This window comes from Aotus nancymaae, unplaced genomic scaffold, assembly GCF_030222135.1.
Source record: "Aotus nancymaae isolate 86718 unplaced genomic scaffold, 86718_ANA_hifiasm-v0.15.2.pri h1tg000040l, whole genome shotgun sequence".
Classification (NCBI taxonomy): domain Eukaryota; kingdom Metazoa; phylum Chordata; class Mammalia; order Primates; family Aotidae; genus Aotus; species Aotus nancymaae.
Genome location: NW_026988454.1, coordinates 44,699,474 through 44,720,623, shown reverse-complemented (window position 1 = coordinate 44,720,623; position 21,150 = coordinate 44,699,474). Strand labels below are relative to the sequence as shown.

The 21,150-nt window shown below is 37.5% G+C and overlaps 1 protein-coding gene and 1 pseudogene across 3 annotated transcripts in view; both read left to right on the top strand.

Moving 5' to 3' along the window:
* PKIB (cAMP-dependent protein kinase inhibitor beta) overlaps positions 1-21,150 on the top strand; it is a 132,102-nt gene that overhangs the window by 103,129 nt on the left and 7,823 nt on the right. For 2 of the 3 annotated variants that reach the window (XM_012450057.3, XM_012450056.1), the window contains exon 4: positions 20,136-20,312. In XM_012450057.3, the coding sequence (XP_012305480.1) occupies positions 20,144-20,312 (169 nt within the window). In that variant the 5' untranslated portion in view covers positions 20,136-20,143. Of the gene's footprint in view, positions 1-19,952; positions 20,034-20,135; positions 20,313-21,150 lie in introns of those variants that run through there. The other variant, XM_012450058.2, reaches the window with a different exon arrangement.
* LOC105715657 (recQ-mediated genome instability protein 2-like) lies at positions 474-1,250 on the top strand (annotated as a pseudogene).

Here is a 21,150-nt window from a genome sequence, read left to right as displayed (position 1 = left end):
TTTTATTTATTTATTTATTTATTTATTTTTGAGACCAAGTCTCGCTCTGTTGCCAGGCTGGAGTGCAGTGGTGCAATCTTGGCTCACTGCACCCTCTGCCTCCCGTTTTCAAGCAATTCTCCTGCCTCAGCTTCCCGAGTAGCATGTGCCACCATGCCCGGCTACACATAACAAGTTTTAATCCTCAAAGGCCCTGTTTTAAATTACATTGAGCTGTGTTATTAAGTATTTTAACTTGGGTTAGAGGCAGAAGACTCATGAGTTCACATTTTGTCAAGCCAATTTATAAGTGTCAAAGATTTAATCTAATTTCCATTTATTTTTCATTGGGTCAGAGCGTCCATGTCTACTGTGGAATATTTTAGGGCAATGATTGCTATGACCATGACGGGGAATTTGGACAAGACAGTAATTCTGATGGTTAAGATGAGGCGTATCGCTCAAAGTTGGTGAGAAAGCGGCGGCGCGGCGGAATGGCAGCGGCTGCGGAGTGGTTTTAAGGCGGGCCCACGGTGGTGCGGCTGCAGAGGTCGCCGCTGCTCAAGGTGCTGGCGGAGCAGCTGCGGCCGGGCGCGTGGCGGCTGTCGCGGGCGACGGAGGGCCGCGGGGTGCTGGAGCTGGTGGCCGTGTGGATGCAGGGCACGGTGGTGATGGCTGGCCGCAGCGAGGCGCGGCTGCGGGACCCGAGCGGGGCCTTCTCGGTCCGTGGCCAGGAGCGGGTGCGGCGCGGGCGGCCCTGCCTCCTCCCAGGAAAGCATGTGATGGTGATGGGAGTGGTGCAGGCCTGCAGCCCCGAGCCAATGCCTGCAGGCTGTGAAGATGACAGACCTTTCTGATAATCCCATCCATGAAAGTATGTGGGAACTGGAAGTGTAAGATTTACACAGGAATATTCCTTGAACTCCCAACCTCAGGTGATCCGCCCGCCTTGGCCTCCAAAGTGCTTGGATTACAGGCGTGAGCCACCATACACAGGATTATTCCTTAGATGATGTTGGAACTGTCGCTAAAAACAACCAAAATCCTGAAACTATTTAGAAACTTATAACGATGTGGATTTCATGGACATTTTTCAATGCTTATTTTTCAAAAGTTTCTCAGAGAGCCTTGCTTTGGTTGACCAAGGAGTAAGGATGTAGGAATGTTTAAATCCTGGGATACTTCAGTGACAGCCTCTGCTGCCCCTTGCTTTGCCTGTGTTTGCTGATGAAAAGCAGATGCTTTTGTCTTCCTGGTGTGTGTATGTGTTAATTTTCTCAGACACAGCAGTCTCATGTTGCATTTTCCAAATTTTTTGCGTGATGATACTTTTTCCATTACTGCTGCGTCCCTGTTTTACAATGCAAAACTTATTTCAGTCATTGCCCGTGGTGATTGAAGTGTGGTTATGGGCAGGAAGACAGACTGTGTAAAAAAGGAATGACATCATGGCTCCTCATCTTCTTCATCAGCAACTACCATAACCAGTTTGCAAGTCAAATGGCATTTCATAACAGCAGGCACGGCCGCACCCAAAAGACAATAATAGCTCCCTTTCTGCTTCGGACACCACTCAAATATTTAGACACTGCTCTATCCATTTCCCTCGGCTAGAGAAGGTGATACCTTCTTCCATCACTCACAGATGTTGAGATGTTTTCAGAATTTCTTGTTGAGATGAAAAACATCAAGATTAAGGATGCCTTTCAGGCCTTAGCTGAACTTCTGCTTCATGACTTTGGGCAAGACATGACAATCTTCCTGGTTTAGAGTTCTTTTGTCTTTTTGTATGGAATGACTTTGCTGTGATTTGAATGTTGGGTTTCTGCTGCTGTCTTCTTAATACCCATGCCTGATTTTTTGAAATTGTACATATCAAGGGAGTTAGGTTATGCTCTGACATAGTTGTAGGCTTTCGCCAGGATTATTGATATTCTACCTCTAATAAATTGTTTAATATGCTATATGTTTTTTAATAGACTTTTTTTAAAAAGTTCGAGGTTTTCAGAAAAATGGAGCAGAAACTACAGCGTTCCCATATACTCCACCCTTGTACCCCACTCTCCCAGTTTTTCCACCTGTGAACATCTTTTATTAGGATGATACATTTAATAAACCAACATTACATTTTTATTAACTAAAAAAAAAAAAAAGATGAGGCATACCTCTTTGTCCTCTTTTATATTCCATCACTCCCCTAATATTATGGGGCATACCATGTTTAAATTAGTAAGATCCCTGGTCATAACTGTTATCTGAGCTCTACTGCCAGTTGAAACCATGAAGGTTTGCCATTTGGTGCATTTCAGCAGTTACTAAAGTTCATTAAGAGCCTGTGCTGTAGAGGCACAAAAGCCAATCAGTGCCCCTTTATCTTGGATATATAAATTATATAAATGCTTTTAACGCATTTTGCGTTTCCAATTGGGTCGAATTGTAGATCTTTGCTTTAGAGTTTTTGTTGTTGTTGTTGGTGGTGGTGGTGGTTTCCCCCCTCCCTCACTATCCAGGGTTTTGTTGTTGTTATTTGTTTCTTGCTTTGCTTTTTTTAGTTCTTTTTTTTTTCCCAGTGGTGGTGGTCACTGGACATATTTGATGGTGGGGTGGTGGTGGGGGATCCTCTTTATGCTGATGATATTTATAAGTTTCTTCTCCCAGAGAATTTCAAATTAGTATCATCAAGGTTAGGGGTTTCTCCCACAGCAATGGTTGATTTATATGGTGTAAAGACCCCGGGCTTAAGTTGGGTTTGAATTAATGGTGCCATAGGGGTACCGAGTGCCACAAGGGCAACATAGGTATTTCTCTATAACCTCAAAGATTAGGATCTTTATTGCAACAGAGACATAGTAAGCAGAGTGGTACAGGGAAAGAAAGCCAGATTTATAACCCAGACTCAATAGACCAAAATTATCTCCTGCTACCACTGCCCCAGATTTTCTGTCTTGTGGATGTTTTCCCCTTTCTTTCTTTGTTTCTTTGTCTGCACAAATTCCTTGAGAATATTTTTAGTTTGTAGCTAGGTGAAATTGGAGCTTTCAGTTTTGTTTCTGTACAAACACCTGTGGTGCAGAGCTTCTGGGTACATATGGGGAAACATTCAGGAGCTTAGTGGCGTTTCTCAGAAGTGGCTGCCCCTTCCTCCAGGGAGTGTGAGTCAATCTCTCTAGGGTTGAGGTCTATATCCAGTAAAGACATTAGTCTATGGCTCAGATAGGGCCAGCAGGTCCACAATTGCAGGATTGGCCATTTGGTTTGCTGGTAGGCAGCAGTGCTGAGCCCAGGCATATTGGCTATGGGTTTTGCATTGGGAGATCATTTGAGTACCAAATGCTCCTTCTTCTCCCCACCATTTTCTTTTTTCATTAGCACCTGTGCCACAGGCTACCATGGATGTGCACCTCAATACCCTTCGGAGTCAGGAGAGCAAAAGCAACAGCAGCTCCGGAAGCAACAGCAGAGACCAGAAAGGTCACTAACTTGGCATGAACAACAATGACAGCCAGGATACCATGCTCCATTCTCCATGGAGTGTCACTTTCCTTCCCACAAACCTCACATAGGGCTGTCTCTGTGCCTGTTCCATGGGTGTACCATTATAAGCAATGTCTGTATTGCTGCCCCAAGCAGCCAGTGACATTCGCCAGGCTGGACATGGTGACCAGAGAGCTCTAGCCTGAGCTCTGGTAAGCAGGACTGAAGAACTGACCAGTTAAGGCATTGTTTTCTCATTGCAATTATAGGCTGAAGCCTCAGAGATCACCTGCCAAACACAGACTGAACCTGACAGCATGTCATACCAGGGTATAGTTAACAACCATTTTCATCTTGGGGACAAGAGCATTGTAGAGTAAAAAGAGATGGCATACCACAGTGCCACATAGGCCATAGCTCAAGCCCATCAGCAATTAGCAGTTCTGTCTCATGTAGCCTTGCCATATCTCAGAACCAAATAGCCAAAGAACAGTTAATTTTAGCTGAGTAGGTGTCTTCAGAAATGGCTGGGCATGTCACATGGTTCATAACACCAGTGGATTGTATTGCTTTCTATTTAACCCATCAGTGAAGGAAAGATTCCTGTCCTGGAGATTCAGAGATGCCAAGACACCCAACAAACACCCAACATTGGACAGATGAAATCCACAGCAGTTTACTGGTCACACATACTCACCTCCCAAGGAGAGGAGCACTGCAGGCCATGCAGGAGCACATGGGGGTTGTAACCAGGAATAGTGTGAACAACCAGGGGCTGTGGGAGTAATAGTATCAAGAGGGTGTGGCACCCCTGGGTTCCCACAAGAGGACATGACGGGCTTGTTTGAATAATTCTGTGGGCTTTCAGGGAACTGAAACCTATTACTCAAGGATAAGCAGGAACTATGCTGGGTCCCTCTGATAAAGAGGGTTGTTTGACTAGGATATCTCATCCACCAGAGTAAAATGGGGAGAAAAACTTGTGATTAGGTCACTCAAAACCATCCCAATCTTAACGGATGTTGGAGCAGCATATAATATTGAGCCTTAATTTCAGACTGTATAGCATGTGGAGGAATGAATCCTACAGATGATCATGGAATGTTTGAAACTTTACCCCAGAAAGAATAAGCTTTAATGTGGAAGTGAATGATTTTACTTTGAATCACAAGATTGTTTTCTACTATGAAGGAAAAGTGGGGACCCGTGAGTTAAAATAAGTTGTTAAAGAATAATGTGGTTACATTATTACATATCTGGGTTTTTTGTTGTTTTTGTTTTTTGTTTTATTGTGATGGAATAACATGTATATCTTGCTATTGTTTGAATAATAAATAATTGAAACTAAGCTAGAACTAACTTTTCTGACATTGTGGAAAAATTAATGTCTTTAAAAAACACAAAAACCTAATACACAGCTATTTAAAATGTAGAGTAAAATATTTTGAAAACTTCTTAAAAATGATTGTCTGTGCTGGCAAATATATAAGAGAATTCTTTATGAGCCCAGAACAATGAGAAATCACAAATCTGGAGAGGCAGGTAAGTGTTATATCCAGAGGCTGATCTGGGTTCACTGGTAATTCATAACTTCGATTTTAAGTACCATGTTCTAGAGACAAGAGAAGAAACCTAGTTGAAAAATCAGTTTGAGTAACCAGAATAAGGCTTGGGTTTATAAAAGTGACATGCTCAGTAAAAGGGTAATATGACAAAACCCTAACCTCCAAGGAAGACAGTAAGGAGACTTGGCAGTCTTGACTTTGCCTTGGATGGAAAGGGGGAAAAGGCTCTCTTAATAACTTATGAACAAAAAGGAAACCTCACATTAAGTGTGCAAATTTGCAACTGTGTGGTCTGTTATCTGAACAAAAGCCGTGTTGAAAATATAAGGCTAATCAATCTGGTAGTACCCCAGACACTCAGCAGAGGCAAATTCAGAGCTTAGGTAGAGGAAAACATTTTAACCCCATTTAACCCAGGTCTCGGGTAACTTTAAGAAAAAAGGTGGTTTGTTTTTGTTTTTTTGAGATGGAGTCTCACTCTGTTCCAGGCTGGAGTGCAGTGGCATGATCTCGGCTCACTGCAACCTCCACTTCCTGGGTTCAAGTGATTCTCCTGCCTCAGGCTCCTTAGTGTTCGGGATACAGGTGCACATCACCACACCCAGCTAATTTTTATATTTTTAGTAGAGACAATGTTGACCATGTTGCCTAGGATAGTCTGGAACTCCTGACCTCAGGTGATCTGCCTGCCTTGGCCTCCCAAAGTGCTGGGATTATAGGTATAAACCACTGCATCCAGCCTTAAGGAAAAAGTTTTTTAAAATCTGATCTCAGAACCCCATTCACAAAGCAACCAAGGAAATAAGTCTCCATGAGAAAGATTCCACAAAAACAGTAAACAATAGGATCAGAGTATAAATAATTTAGATATTGGAATTTTTCATAGAGAATTTTTTTCACTATTTGAGAAGAACATATTTTATTTTTAGTACTGTGGCATAATATGTAACTTTTTATAATAATAACTGTATATGTGATGTAGCATAGGTCTTAATTGTATCATTGATCACACAGTTATATGTTAAAATAGTTAACATTTTTATGTCGTAACATGAAGCATGATGTCATGCACTTTTTCCTCCATTATTCATTTGGAATATATTCTACAACATGACCCAAAACATAAGAACTTGTGACTTAGAACTTTTGTTTAAAGCCATAATTGTGCAATAATTTGCTACAGAAAGATTCAATTGACTTCTCTTATGAAACAAGTTTCACTGTATCAGTTCTATTGTTCTGTAAAATATCCTTTAAGTAATATAACATTTTAATGCATTGTATATAATGTACACATGCATATTGTCTATGTACTGAACACATATTATATATGATACTGTTATTACTCTGTGAAAAATTTTTATAGCCTTACTATATTTGAGAAGAATAAATAAGGATATTTCTTTTTATTTTTTATTTATTTTAAACTTACAGAATTTTAATGGGAAAATGCTTATGTCATATGTTAAGCAAACACAGCAGGAAACAGTACAGTATTTTGAAAACTATTTAAAACCCCACACACACAAAAAAAAGACTGGAAGAAGACAGTTGCTCTTGCATGATGAGATTATGGTTTTTATTTCAATGATTAAAACATTCCTTTATTAGTTTTACTATGAGGAAAAAATATGTAAGTATAAATGACTAAGTAATAAGATACTGTAATACAATGAACTAGACTTTTAAAAAAGCAAAGCAGATTGTCTAGAAATAAAAATATAATAATTGGAAGTAAAAACAGTGTGTGGATTATGCAGCTATTTAGACTCAGCTGAAGAGAGAATAATTAACTAGAAGATCTGAAAGCATTATGCAGAATGCAGCACAGAGAGATAAAGAGATGAAAAATATGAAGGAAAAATTGAGAAACATCATCAATAGAATGAGAGTGCCTATTTCATATGCTTAATTAGATTTCCCAAGGAAATAATGAAGGATACAGGATAAATATTCAAGAGATAATATCTGACCACTTTCCAGAATTGATGAAAGTCTGAAATTCAGAAATCCTAACAAATCTTAAGAAGGATAAACAACACCAAAGAGATAAACCCCTAAAATAAGCCAGAAAAAAAAGCTCTACATAAGAATGGCAATTGCATCATAAGTGTATTAGTCAAGTTCTTCAGAGAAACAGAACCTACATATATATATCTCTCTATATAAATATATATATATATCTACATATAGATATAGTATATCTTCATAGTTCCTTGGGAAATATATATATATATATATATATATATATATATATATATCTACATCTACATACATATATACAGAGAGAGAGACAAATTGGTTCATGTAATTGTGGAGGCTGAGAAGTTATAAGACTTTGGCAAGCTGGAGACTCAGGAAAGCTGATGATAGTATGGTTCCAGTTTGTGTTAAAGTCTCATAACCAGGAGACCCAGTGTTGTCCATTCCAGTCCAAGTCTGAGTTTAAGGTAGAAGATTAAAGACTGAAAACAGCTTGAAGACAGTCAGGCAGAGAAAGCAAATTCTCCTTCTATCTTTTTGTTCCATTCAGGACTTCAATGCATGGGATGTGGCCCATTCATGTTGAGGAGGGCAATGTGTTTTATGCAGTCCACTGATTCAGATGTTTCTTATTTGCAAATACCCTCGCAGACACATGCTGAGTAATGGGTAACCAAGTATCTGAGCACCTTGTAGCTCAGTCAAGTTGACATATAAAATTAGCCATCACAACCAGCAAACTTCTTAACGGCAAAAACAGAATAATGTGGAAAAATAATATGAGGTGCTTTCATCCTAAAATAGTATATTTGTAAGAATGAGGATGAAAATAGATTTTTCAGAAATCAAAAAACTGTAGTTTCATAGTTCCCAAAGGAATTTCAAAAGCTGAACTCCAGGGGAAAAGTGAATTATTTCAGAGGAATTGGAAAATGAAAAAAAATGTTGTGGAAATATGATGGCATTATGGATATATATTGAAAACTAATTCTTAAATACTTAGTATTTGGGTATGCAGTGTCATCGTAGGGAGCTTGCTTTCAGTTGGTGAAATAAAAACTCTGTGTGTTTGTGTGTCTGTGTGTGTGTGTGTGTGTGTGTAGAGAGAGATTAAATATAGCAAACTATTGATCATTGAATCAGATGGAGGCTCATGCTTGAAATCCCAGTACCTTGGGAGGCCAAGAAGGGAGGATCACCTGAGGCCAGAAGTTTAAGACAAGCCTTGAACTCTACAAAAAGTTTAAAAATTAGGCAAGTGTGGTGCTGCCCAACTGTAGTTCTAGCTACTCAGGAAGCAGACAGGACATTGCTTTTAGCTCAGACAGTGGAGGCTGCAGTGAGTTGTGATCATGTCACTGCACTGCAGCCTAGGAAACAGAAGGAAATCCTTGCTAAAAATAAAATCTACCAGAAGACACGAAAGCCAAAAGCCATCTATTTAATAATCCTTAGAATTTTTGTCACAAATTATTATAAACAAAATCTGTCATTTCCATGAGCAAAAATTTTTCCACTGATATCTAATTTTATGGTGCCTTTGTGAATCCTCCAAGATCATCATGGTTCAATAACTACATTAATAATCAAAGCCTTTTTCACAAATCAATGGACAATAGTGTATTTGTCTATTTCTAGAGTGCTTATTTTACTTTTTTATTCTACTTGCCAACCCTTGAGGAATACCACACAGAATTAATAAGTAAGACTTCGTGAGTCATGAAGTCTGATAGTGTAAGTCGTTTACCTTTTCCTTTCTTTTTGAAATAAGAAACTGTTCTCAGTCTGTTGCATTTACACATGAATTTTTGGAATCAGCTTATTACTCCCATTATGGTAGATTTGCTTTAAAAAAAACTTCCCCTTTTAATATGCTCTAATGGTTCTCCTTGACATCAGACTCTATTTTCAGAAAATGCATCTTATACACACTTGCTATGTGATTTAGAAATTTTCATGATTCCCTGGTTCTTACAGGTTATGTTCACATATTTGAACGACATTTATTTTCTTTGCAACTATGTTATGACTATGCTCCAACTCATTTTTCCAACTCCGTGTGGCATAACACTCCATGACAGTGAAATGTTTCCTTTTCTCTTATTTGGAACTTGCTTTTTACACTCCCCTATTTTAGCATACAGATATTTCTCTGGCTTGGTAAGCCTTTACATTCCCTTTCTACCTGTGTGGATTCCTCCCAAATTTTAAGTCTCTGTATGTGTTCTATAGCCTTTGTGAAGTATTCCTTAATCACCCCAAAATTAAGCAACCATTTATCTTTTACATTTCTACAGCATTTTTATTTATAACACTTATTTGAATATATCATATATTTACTTCTATTTTTACATTTCCTTTAATATGCATCTATTCAATCTGTACAATGAGTTCACACACTCTTTCAGGGTGGGGACCATATATTAAGCTTCTTCGTGTGTCCCTACTGTTTCTACACAACGCTTAGTCTTATTTGTAACTGTTTCCCCATAGTCTTGCACTGAATGGAGTATATAGTAGATGCTTAACAATATTTGATTGAATGAAGACTGAGACTGTGCTCAATAAATGTTTGCTGAGGTATAATTGAAGGGGAAAATAATGAGTTGTCAGATGAAATGGGTTCCAATCTTGTCTCTGTCACTTGCTAGCTAGGTTTCACCAAACAATTTTATTTCTATGTCCTCAATTTCCTCACCTTTAAAATGAAGATAGTAGTGATTAACCCATAGTATAGAATCACATGAACAAATTCTCATTAAAGTGCTTTAAAACAATGCATGCTTACCACTGGTATGCCATTTTTCATATTATAAAAATCTTCATTATAGAACATTTGGAAAAATTAAAATTCAAAGAAGAAAATAGAAATCAATTATAATAACATCACACAAAGAACATATTATAATTTCAGTATATTTCCGTTAAAATGTTTTTCTATACATGTATTTTAAAACTAATATATGCATAGTGGTTTTAAAGTTTAAAAAATTTATGTTTTTTAATATTTTGGATATTTTCATGGCCTCATTTGTCTATTAACATATAGTACTAAAGGACAATAGTAACATAATTTTGTACAAAAAGTTTTCATACAAGTTAAATGTATCGGCCAGGCACAGTGGCTCACGCCTGTGATCCCAGCACTTTGGGAGGCCAAGGCGGACAGATCACAAGGTCAAGAGATGGAGACCATCCTGGCTAGCACAGTGAAAACTCATCACTACTAAAAATACAAAAAATTATCCAGACGTGATGGCACGCACCTGTAGTCCCAGCTACTTGGGAGGCTGAGGCAGGAGAATTGTTTGAACCCAGGAGGTAGAAGTTGCAGTGAGCAAGATTGCGCCACTGCACTCCAGCCTTGGTAACAGAGCAAGACTCTTTCTCAAAAAAAAAAAAAAGTTAAATGTATCAATTTAAATAATGTTACTTCTATTAACTTAATTGCAAGTTAATATAAACATGCATAATTTCATGAAAAAGATTTCAATAAGATGATTTTTCTTTCTAAAGTTGTTTGCCATTTGGTTGGAATTTTTTTTCCTCTGTGACCCAGAGAAATCCTCAAAACAACTCTTAATTTTTGTTACTGTAATTTTGATTGAATTTTTTGCTTGCTGCAACACTATAATGATTTCTTCTGTAAAGTACCAAAGAGAACTTAGAAAACAAATCAGAGCTTGAAAAGGCTTAATCATTTCTCTCCTTTCCTTAGTTGGAAGGAAAAAAAATGAATATTATATTCATTCGAATAGAGACTAAGAGATATCCTAAGACTTTTTCTTTAAACTGATGAAATAGAAGAAAAACACACTACCGAAACTTTTAGAATTGGGTGCATTTAAAAAAAACATCATACCTATCTATTTTATATTCATTTTATTTGTCCAATTTAATTAAAGAAAGGTTTATAAATAATTTCGGTTCTCAGCCATGTTCATTGCTTTGTGGCTATGCATATTTTACATAGTTGGTATATCCTCTGAAATGTTAACATCCAAGAAAATTTTATTTTTTCAAAACTGTTATTAGAAATTTAGAATTATGTTGATTTGGGAAAGATTGAGTTTAAAAAAATTTTAATAAAGACAGGGTTTCTCCATGTTGGTCAGGCTGGTCTCGAACTCTCGACCTCAGGTGATCCACCCTCCTCAGCCTCCCAAAGTGCTGGGATTACAGGCATAAGCCACCGCGCCTGGCGAGAAATATTACATTTTTAAGATATAATAAAATAACATCAAATAAATATCATCTAGCTTCAAACTAAATGATATGTAAAATATATTGTGATATGCTTGTGTATGTGCCGCTGAAAAAATTCTGGCAGGATATGCAACAGAATTACAACAGCGCTATCACTGAATAGCAGGTTAGCAATCTGTTTTTCTTCTTTATGTCTTTCAGAATTGTCCTTTTCTCAACAAAAAGCATATATTAATGTTATATGCAAAAAGGAAATTCATGTTAAAAAAGAAAAGTGGAAAAACAATTATTTTATTTAGTGTCTGTTGAATAAGTGTCAGGCATGGCTTTTGGTCCTATGAATACATCAATGAAATAACCTACAAAAACAAAAGATCTGCTTTGTGGAGCTTACCTTGTACTGAAAGGAGACAGACAATAAGTAACAACTGCAATCATAAGTCAATGAGAATACATGTTAGAAGCTAATGAGTGCTAAGAGAAAGTAAGAGGAATCAGCAGCTGGAGGGAGGAGATGCAATTTTAAACAATGTGGTTAAGGCAAGTGCCGCTGAGAAAGCATGACTCTCACCATGTTATCTTTTGTGACCCTTTTTCCTCTGCCATATATCTCATTTTAATATTACTCACATTAAGAATTTTTTTAGGCATCGTGAAGAAATCAGGAATTTCAATCCCGTTTTAACCATTGGAGAGAACACTTAAACATGGTTTGTTTATGAAAGTACGTGAAAATTTCACCTTTAGGGAGAAGTCCTCTTATGGGCAGTGTAGGGGAGATATGGTTTTCTGTGACTGCTGACTTGTATGGTTCAGATGTTGCTTTGTGTGTTGGGAAGCAGATTGTAAATGATTTTTTAAATGCCTTTTTAAACAGTATCAACTTTCTGGAAATGTCTCAGAGTTATTTATTTATTTTTATTTTTTTGACATGAAGTCTCGCCCTGTTGCCCAGGCTGGAGTGTAGTGGCATGATCTCGGGTCACTACAACCTCCTCCTCCTGGGTTCAAGTGATTCTGGCTCAACCTCCTGAGTAACTGGGATTACAGGCGCCCACCACCACGCCTGACTGATTTTTGCATTTTTAGTACAGACTGAGTTTCACCATGTTGGCCAGGCTGGTCTCAAACTCCTGACCTGAGGTGATCTGCCCACCTCAGCCTCCCAAAGTCCTAGGATTACAGGCATGAGCCATTGCTTCCAGCTGCATTAATCACTTGCTGGGGTCTTTACAGTCCAACATCAGAGGCTGTCTCTAGAGCCATGTCAACACTGTTGCTTAAAAGAATAACTGATATTCATAATGATAATTTCATAGTGCCTATAAATTTGTATGACAGATATCTAAATAAATTTCATTTGTGTAGTTGTTAACCAAGCACTGTTATAGCATTAGTTCATTTGAGTCCAGAGTAGTAAAATAGATAATATATATCCTGCTTTTTATAAATGTAGAGTGTTAACAAAGAAGTTAGATGTTTTTCTGGAAGTTGAAAGTCCAAGATTCAATTTCAGGAATGTTCACTTTTAGGCAACCACACTTTCCATTGCTCCATATAGACCATGTAACAAACAAGAGGACTAAATCAGGGCAGTCACTTTGAGAGTGTGTTAATGCAGTTCAGTAGTGCTCAAAGCTCTGCTTTGAAATAATCATTTAAAATAGTTTTCTTTTGAATATGTGCCAATCTAAATTACCTAAGAAGGTTTTGAAAAGTAGCTGAGGTCATTCTTAGTACAAAGAGATGGGTGATCAAGTGGGATATATTTTTTTTAATTAAAAATTTTACTATAAAATATGTTATATTTTAAATTGAACATGTTACCACTATTTGATATGAGTATAAAATGAGTTGCAATAATGGAGTCACAAAAACAGTTTCAGAAGTAGAATATATGGCAGTAAAGTATTGCTTTAATAGGTGATACACGTTTCCATCTATAAATTTTGGTGTGTTACTAAAAATCGTTCTATTATTTGGTATCACACATTTTCCCTTTGAAAGACAAGTAAGTGTATATTAATTATAAATGCTTTCTGAAATGAAAGCATATTTAAAATGTCCATGCTTAGCCAGATATGGTAGCTAATGCCTGTAATCCCAGCACTTTGGGAGACTGAGTCAGGCAGATTGCTTGAGCCCAGGGGTTCAAGACCACCCTGGGAAACATGGCAAAACCCTGTCTCTACAAAAAAATAAAAATAAAATTAGCCAGGCATGATGGTGATGCCTGTAGTCCCAACTACTTGAAAGGCTAAAGTGGGAGGATTGCTTGACCCCAGGAGGTTGAGGCTGCACTCCAGCTGGGGTGACACAGTGAGAACCTGTCTTAAATAAATAAAGTGTCCATGCTTAAACTATTGCTTTAAGTTAACTTCATATTGAAAGAGCAATTATGGGGTGATTTTTTCATAGATAATGTCACTCTCTGTAATAATTGTAGGAAAAGAAAGACTGGACAGGGAAAATGTGGCACATGTACACCATGGAATATTATGCAGCCATCAAAAATGATGAGTTTGCGTCCTTTGTAGGGACATGGATGAACCTGGAAACCATCATTCTTAGCAAACTGACACAAGAACACAAAATCAAACACCACATGTTCTCACTCATAGGTGGGTGTTGAACAATGAGAATACATGGACACAGAGAGGGGAGCATCACACACTGGGGTCTGTTGGGGGGAAATAGGGGAGGGACAGCGGGGGGTGGGGAGTTGGGGAGAGATAGCATAGAGAGAAATGCCAGATATAGGTGAAGGGGAGGAAGGCAGTGAATCACATTGTCACGTATGCACCTATGCAACAGTCTTGCATGTTCTTCACATGTACCCCAAAACCTAAAATGCAATAAAAAAAAAAGAGATTTGAATATTAAAAAAAAAAAAAGAAAGTCTAGGGGATAAAAGGCTTCATTTCTCCCGTTGTTGAGAATAAAAATGGTAAAAGGAAATTTATTAAAGCTATAGGAACTGATCTGATTTAAGTATCAGAGGACCGCATTTATATACAAGGGAAAATTGATAAAGTATAATTGACATCAGGTTGACAAATTTATTCAATTTAAGGTTTATGTATCTCTTACAGAGGAGAAGTCCTGTGCCAGAATCGTAGAACCATCATATGTCCTAGAGGAGGGTGGTTCTGTACCTGTTTTTTGCATCAGCTACAGCTTTACCTTCACCAAATCCATGTTTACTACCCACAGTAAAAGCCATTGTATTTGCCATTAGTCTACAGCCTGACTCCAAGGCTATTTTGATGTTAACATAACAAAATCTATTTTAATATTTAATAACTGAACTTTAAGTCTTATTTTCTTCTTTATTTACTTTCAGTCTTTATTATGAATATTAATAATAAAAGAACTTTCATTTTCAGCTCCTAATTGATAGGTTTAAGCTATTAATTCAACATTGATTTATTGATTGTGTTAAGCAGGAATGTTCCAGTCCCTCTACTAGGCAGAGGGATACAAAGCTATTTCTACTGTGACCACGTTGGTAAGAATTAACTTCCCCTTCTCTTCTTCCTACTGATGTCATAAACAGTCATTTGACATTTTAAAACCATATAGCTCATTGAAAAGGGAACTGACATTTTAGGCCTTGCATGTAAACCCCCTAGACAGACTGGCTGGGTTCCCTCTTTGTAGGGAAGAGTACAAGCAGACCACAAGAACTTCAAAATTACGTTATTTTCCCCAGTGCAAATTCAGTGCTGGGGATTTTGTGTACTAGGAGTGTATCTGTGCTCCTTTTCAAATCTAAGAATACTTTGTACAATAGTAGTTGGAAAAGCAACTCAATGAGAAATGGATGGTCTGAGAGCAACCCCTCACTGACTGGAATTTACTTACTTATTTTCCGGGGTTCCATTAAATGCTAAGATCCCTGTGAAGCCTGGCCTCATTTTCTATTCCGGAATTAATAGAAATAATTAATTTCTCCTTTGCTCGTGTGGTAAAGGTGCGTTGCATGCAGCCTTCACAGACTGCCAGTTAAGCCATGAGAAGACCTCGTTTATTGTGCCAAGTTCTACAGTGTCTAGCTTGGGGCTTTGTAGAGCTGGTGTTACATCAATGCTTTTTGAATTGAACCCTAACTTCTTTAAGCAGGCTCCAGTGCCTTAATAAAATAAGAACCAAGAATATTAGAGTCACTGATTAGAAAGAATAATGTGAAACAAATGACAGTGAAGCAGTATAGGTGTGGCTTGAGGTAAAGTGGAAAAAAAGAATGAGAAGCGTTTCTTCTAATCCGTGCTAAATCCTCTCAATTCTGAACACTCTGAAGCTAGAAATAAAGGCTAAACTATGTAAAATGTAGGCAGGAGGGATGCTCTGCTATGGTTATAACCACCTAGACTCATACTCATCTAAAGGAGAAGTAAAAATACCACTCTTTATTCTGGATACCACCCACTATACATAGCACACGCACACACACGCGCACACACACACACATACACACACACACACACCCCACAGAAACAGACACACCCTACTCAAGATAATGTATTTAAAAAGAAACCTATTTAATTTTTAGAAAGACTTTTTGGTGTACAATGAATTTTCATGTTAATTTTTTTCCCTGTAGATAGCTAGTTTAGTTTTTGGTTTTTGTTACAGAAAGCAGCAGGAGGAATCATGGTCATGGAAGAAAGAGTACCATCTAAACTTAGGAAAGAATTTGACACCAATTAGCTATGTTATGTTGATGCATCACTTAAGTATCTGGATCTGGAAGTTTGGACTATTTCATCTTTTCAAATGTAATATCCTGCAATGATATGAGAAATTTAATTGTCCTTTTGGGAAGCTGCAAGTGGTTGGGAGAAACCCAACTAACTCCCTACCCTTTATGGAGGGAATATATTGGAGATATATATATGGAGGGTATTTAGTTTCTTTCTAGCACAAAACTAAAAAGAATAAGATGACCAGTTAAATCTGCCTCCCCCAAACACAGACACATACTCAAGGGGGCTACATAGTTTTTGCAGTTAATCTATTTAATCATTAACATCATTCATGTATATTATTGTTGTAAGTGGCCCTATGTTAGTATAAGAAGTAACATTGTGCTGGAAAGGTATTCAGTTTTGTGCTTTATCTGGAAAATTATGAAAAATTAATTTGACTTTGCATTTTGAATTTTATATCTTTAAGCTGTCAAAAATTCTCTGTGATAAAAATAACTTCCATGTACCTACCAATGTATATTGAAGGATCTGTCTATGCAATTATCAAGCAAGAACATAAGCATTAAAAAATGTGTGTGTCGGGCCGGTCGTGGGGGCTCACGCCTGTAATCCCAGCACTTCGGGAGGCCGAGGCGGGTGGATCATGAGGTCAAGAGATCAAGACCATCCTGGTCAACATGATGAAACCCCGTCTCTACTAAAAATACAAAAAATTAGCTGGGCATGGTGGCGCGTGCCTGTAATCCCAGCTACTCAGGAGGCTGAGGCAGGAGAATTGCCTGAACCCAGGAGGCGGAGGTTGCGGTGAGCCGAGATCGCGCCATTGCACTCCAGCCTGGGTAAAAGAGCGAAACTCCATTAAAAAAAAAAAAAAAAAAAAGTGTATGTCAACAAACAAAAGGTAGCGTTCCCTTTGACTTGCACTAGAGGCACAGAAATACCATCTGTAGAAAAATGTCAAAAGCAGAAAGGTTTCTAAGTTTAAAAAATAATTATACATGTCTACATTTCATGTAAGTTTTGTTTAGCTCAAAATGATCTTGCTGCTTAAGTGAATAGGGGATATGTAAAGGATTCACATTTTAGGAATGGATAATTTTACTTTATTTCCAAATAATAGGATTTGAGGTCAAGAAGGATAACTGGAAAGATCAAACTGTGTCTCATCTCACCAGACTGTGGGTTACTGTTTTTAACTTGTGGGCCAAGAACAAGATTTTGCACTCAATAATTTAGTGGGAACTCAAGAGATGACTGGGTGAATAAATAATGATCTGTTTTTGCTGGCACGTAAAGAAGTAATTCTAGTTCTTTCACCTTGTTTGGAAGAGATTTGTATGCTTCAAAACATGAAATCATAAAAAATAAATGATCTGTAGGCAGAGAACTGAAAACATCTAGCATAAGGTATTAGGATATTGAGAGCTGGAGAGAGACAGATAAAGCAGTTGTTTACCAGTAGAGACCAGTGTCGGTCTGTCCATTTGTCTGTCTCTCCTTCTCTCTCAGTCTTTGGCCAGAAAAAGCACTGACATTTTTTCCAAAATGCATGTTTTTACTTCTTTGTTATTCTGTGTTTTTTCAGAAAGTCTGACTCATACCTCCAGAGAACTAATTTAGTGAGCAGGAAATTTATTTGAAGTCTTAGATATAAAATGAGCAGTGGTTTCACTATGGAAGATAGGGTGAGTGATATATATCCAGAGATGAGAAAAGAAGGTATCTACCATTTTGCAATCTTGGCTTTAAGAAAGAGTTTGCACAAACTTCTATTTGTTTATAATTATGTTTCTAACATACTAACATCCTCTTTTCTTAGCAGGCTCTTTGGAGCCCAGTGGGTTCTCAATGGTGATTTTTTAGTATGCGTTTAGTGCTCCATTTAGCTTGAACATCTTGTCCTCTTGAGTTGTGCTGGTGTTACATTTTCAATATTTCAGAAACTCTAAAGGTGCCGGCATGTATATGACTGTGTAATAGTCTTTTGTCAAGCAGCCTGAAAACTGTATACTTTCAATAGAGATAGAAGTGTGTTCCAGGCAATGTAAAATGCATTACCTTGCTGTGGGATTGCAAGAACTTCTGTGAAATCTCCAAATGTCTAAACGGTTCCAGCTCCTGCCTAAGCAGCCACAGTTGACAAAGCAGCACTCACCTAGAGTCCTTTGTTAATTCTATAGAAGAAAAAAGAGGAAGAGTTGCTAGTGAGTCAGCTGCTTTGGTTAGCAAACATAAACATGATTAGCTTTTTAAGCTCAGAAAATTAAAAGAACCTCAAGTTAATCTGTCATTTTTCTCTGTAGTATTTCCTCATCTTTCTATAGGCTACATATTTTAAATGTCACAAGGAATTTAAAGAGAGCAATTGTCTCTTTTCTATATGTATATCACCCCTTTTAAAAAAAAATCAAGCATATGCAATCAGTGTTGTATAGAAAACTAACAACAGATAAATAAGATGTCTATTGGGGAAAGGAGAAGCTTTCACTTAAGAATATGCTATTATTTGGTTAAATTGTCAAAGTGTTACTTTTAGAACCTTTCTGTGCTAGAATATCTATTCATAATTTTTCTAGGTGGATGTTTCCATTTTTTTTAATTACAAAGGTAATACCTGCTCATTAGTACAAGTCAAAATATGTAAAGAGGTATTGAAAAAAGGTTAATATTTTTCTTGTTCTCCCTTCCATTCCCAACTAGGATTTTTATTATTTGTATAAAGTTGAAATTTTATTGTATTCATAATTTTCTCCCCGTTTCCCCCACACCATAAATGTTAATTTTTAAACTTGCTTTATTTCAGTGTGTCACTGGATCTAATACATTCTTTAAAATTGTGGTATAACATTCCGTAACATAATATACATAGTTTATTCATATTTTTTTCTTGATGGGCTTTCAGGTTATCTCCAGTGGTATAGTAAATCTCTTTGCTTTGGAGTTTAAAGAGCCCAGCTAAGAGTCAGTCACCTTGTGGATCTAAATGTTCTTGCCACCAATTCTAGGCCATTGACACGTTTGGTCAGGAAAATAGCTTTTCTGTGTCGAAAGTGCTATCTTCCACATCGCTGTGAGGCTGGGTGGGGTTAGCTGTTTTGTCTACCCGTGGTGACAAAAAATGGGTCAGTCAGTATCAGCGGCAGAGTCTGAAAGGAAGATGGCACCAAATGTGAGTTTGCCATGGCCAAGTACAACCCCTAAGTTACACAGTTTTGTTACTTAGCCTCTTTATATGGCCAATTCTGGTTTTGGTCTTAAAATAGTAGTTAATGAATATTACTTTAACAAACTTTTAGACAGTTTTGTGATTCTTTTATTTTCCAGCATCAATCTACAAAGAAGGACTAAGTTGGAAAGCGTATATCTGAAATAATAATATAAAGGCAAAAGCAAAAACTTCTAAAATAGCAGGCAGCTAGCAGCAAAATGATCTTGAAATAAACATGAAACCCAGAATTTCTTTTCCATGTTGAAGGCCCACTCCAAGGGCCACTTTTTAGAAGTTCTTTTTTAACAACAGACATTGAGTTTACTTGAGGGTTGAGGGTGGAATGAGGGAGAGCTGCAGAAAAGATGACTATTGGGTACTGGGCTTAATACTTGGGTGATGAAATAATCTGTGCAACAAATCCCCATGACACAAGTTTACCTATGTAACAAACCTCCACATGTACATGTCTCAGATCAGAACATATCAAAATATGCAGCTCTTTCTGAGGAAAACACCTTTGAGATAAAGTAGAATTTCTTATTTCTATGAAGTAGGAATAGAGTGTTTTGTTTGGTCCCTACAAATTATAGTTATTTGGTTTCTGCCTGAACAAGCACCACAAGCAAATACTGGCAGGCAGCGTCTCTACAGTAGTGGTCAAACAAGTCGGTTTTCATTTCCTTCCAAACCCTAGTTTGGCTGATCCATCCATAGAAAAGCTGAACAAAAGGCAAGGGATTACTGCACCCTTAAGCATCCAAGTGGCTCATTCAGCTCAGGGGTTATATTTAGCAATCTGTTTCGCACTGAGGACTTCCTGCTCTATTCAGCGAATGTGCAAATGGATGCTCCAGGACTATAGCAGTAGACATTGATGAAGATCGTGATCAGTGATTAGACTCTCAGGCCTGTTGCATTTTTGATCTAGCCATGCCTTTCAACCACTGTGGTGAACATTTAGCTCTGAATAGGCTCATTTTCTTCTTCATGTGCACATTCTATTTGTAGATGTTGCTATGAGGACAGAGTCATCAAAAATGACTGATGTGGAGCCTGGGGTCACCAATTTTGCATCTTCAGCAAGGGCAGGCCGCCGGAATGCCTTACCAGACATCCAGAGTTCAGCTGCCACAGGCGGAACCTCAGATTTGCCCCTCAAACTGGAGGCTCTCTCTGTGAAGGAAGGTAATACTCAAAATCCTCTTATAATTAACAGCATTGTCACTTCTTAACTAATCCTTTTCTCTGGAACAGTCTTCCTTTTATCTAGTTAAAACTGCTCAGTTTCCTTATTTGTTTCCTTAAACCTCTCAGGTTTTGTTTAAGGCTTAGTAGATTTTTCAGCCTTTTCCAAAGTCAAATATTTCATCTTTTTATCTCACGCTGTGTATGTGGAAACTGAAGTTTTACTTATTCATTGCATGTCTATAGTCATGCACAAGGCTAGTAATTGGGAATACAAAGGTGAATACATGTGATATTTCTCTCAAAGAGCTTTCAATTTTATTGAGAAGTATTCACAAATAAAATAATTTTTCTTCTGCCATCCATTGTCAAATCACTTTGGAAGCTTCTGCTTCACTGCAGTATGCTACAAGCCCTTTAATTCTCATATCTAGGAAGAAGTTTACTATCAAGTAGGAATGAAATTCTTTCAAGAGAATTTTTGTATAAAAGGTGAACATTCTTCAGTCAGTGAAAAAAGATGGTATTAAGAGAAAGTTAGAGCTGTCAAACCATGAAGGGAAATCTTAGGTCTTTCTCTCCATTGTTTACATATAGTTTATATAGCTTCCAGAATTTAATCTCCTGAAAATGAATATAAGGGTACTTTAAATAAAGTGTTAAAAGGGACCTGTCATGTAAAAACCTTCATGGAGATTAAAAAGAAAAAACAAAAACCGTGAATCAAAGTTAAAAAAATACACTCAGAAACATTAAAGGTAATTTTAATTCCAAGCCATTAGCAAACTACTCATGTTTTGTGCCCCATTTTAGACTCTCAGGTGGACTCTAGTATTTG